Source organism: Eurypyga helias, unplaced genomic scaffold (genome assembly GCF_000690775.1).
Source record: "Eurypyga helias isolate BGI_N326 unplaced genomic scaffold, ASM69077v1 scaffold4684, whole genome shotgun sequence".
Classification (NCBI taxonomy): Eukaryota; Metazoa; Chordata; class Aves; order Eurypygiformes; family Eurypygidae; genus Eurypyga; species Eurypyga helias.
This window is the reverse complement of record NW_010246672.1, coordinates 15,680-15,880: the sequence shown is the minus strand read 5'-3', so window position 1 is coordinate 15,880 and position 201 is coordinate 15,680. Positions and strand designations below refer to the sequence as shown.

The 201-nt window shown below is 54.7% G+C and overlaps 1 protein-coding gene across 1 annotated transcript in view; it reads right to left on the bottom strand.

Moving 5' to 3' along the window:
* Positions 1 to 48: 48 nt before the first annotated feature.
* The window catches only part of LOC104508746 (centrosomal protein of 164 kDa-like), a gene marked incomplete at both ends in the record, with an annotated part of 15,495 nt that continues 15,342 nt past the window's right edge, over positions 49 to 201 (bottom strand). Inside the window, 1 exon segment of the mRNA XM_010150469.1 lies at positions 49 to 197. Coding sequence (XP_010148771.1) covers positions 49 to 197 — 149 coding nt within the window.

The window sequence follows — 201 nt, the reverse complement described above, 5'->3', positions numbered from 1 at the left end:
TTTGAAGCCACTGCGCGATGCTTCAGTGCTCCCCACGCACCCCCCCACCGTCTCCTCCGACCCGCTGCACAAAGCTGGAGTGCCACTGAAAACCAGATCCGGGCAAAGGATACACTCCTGAGTCTCTCCTGAAGTCTTTCAGCCATTTCTTGTTGGTCTCAATCATTTCTTCAATGCTCATCTTGCCCGACGCACAGCTGT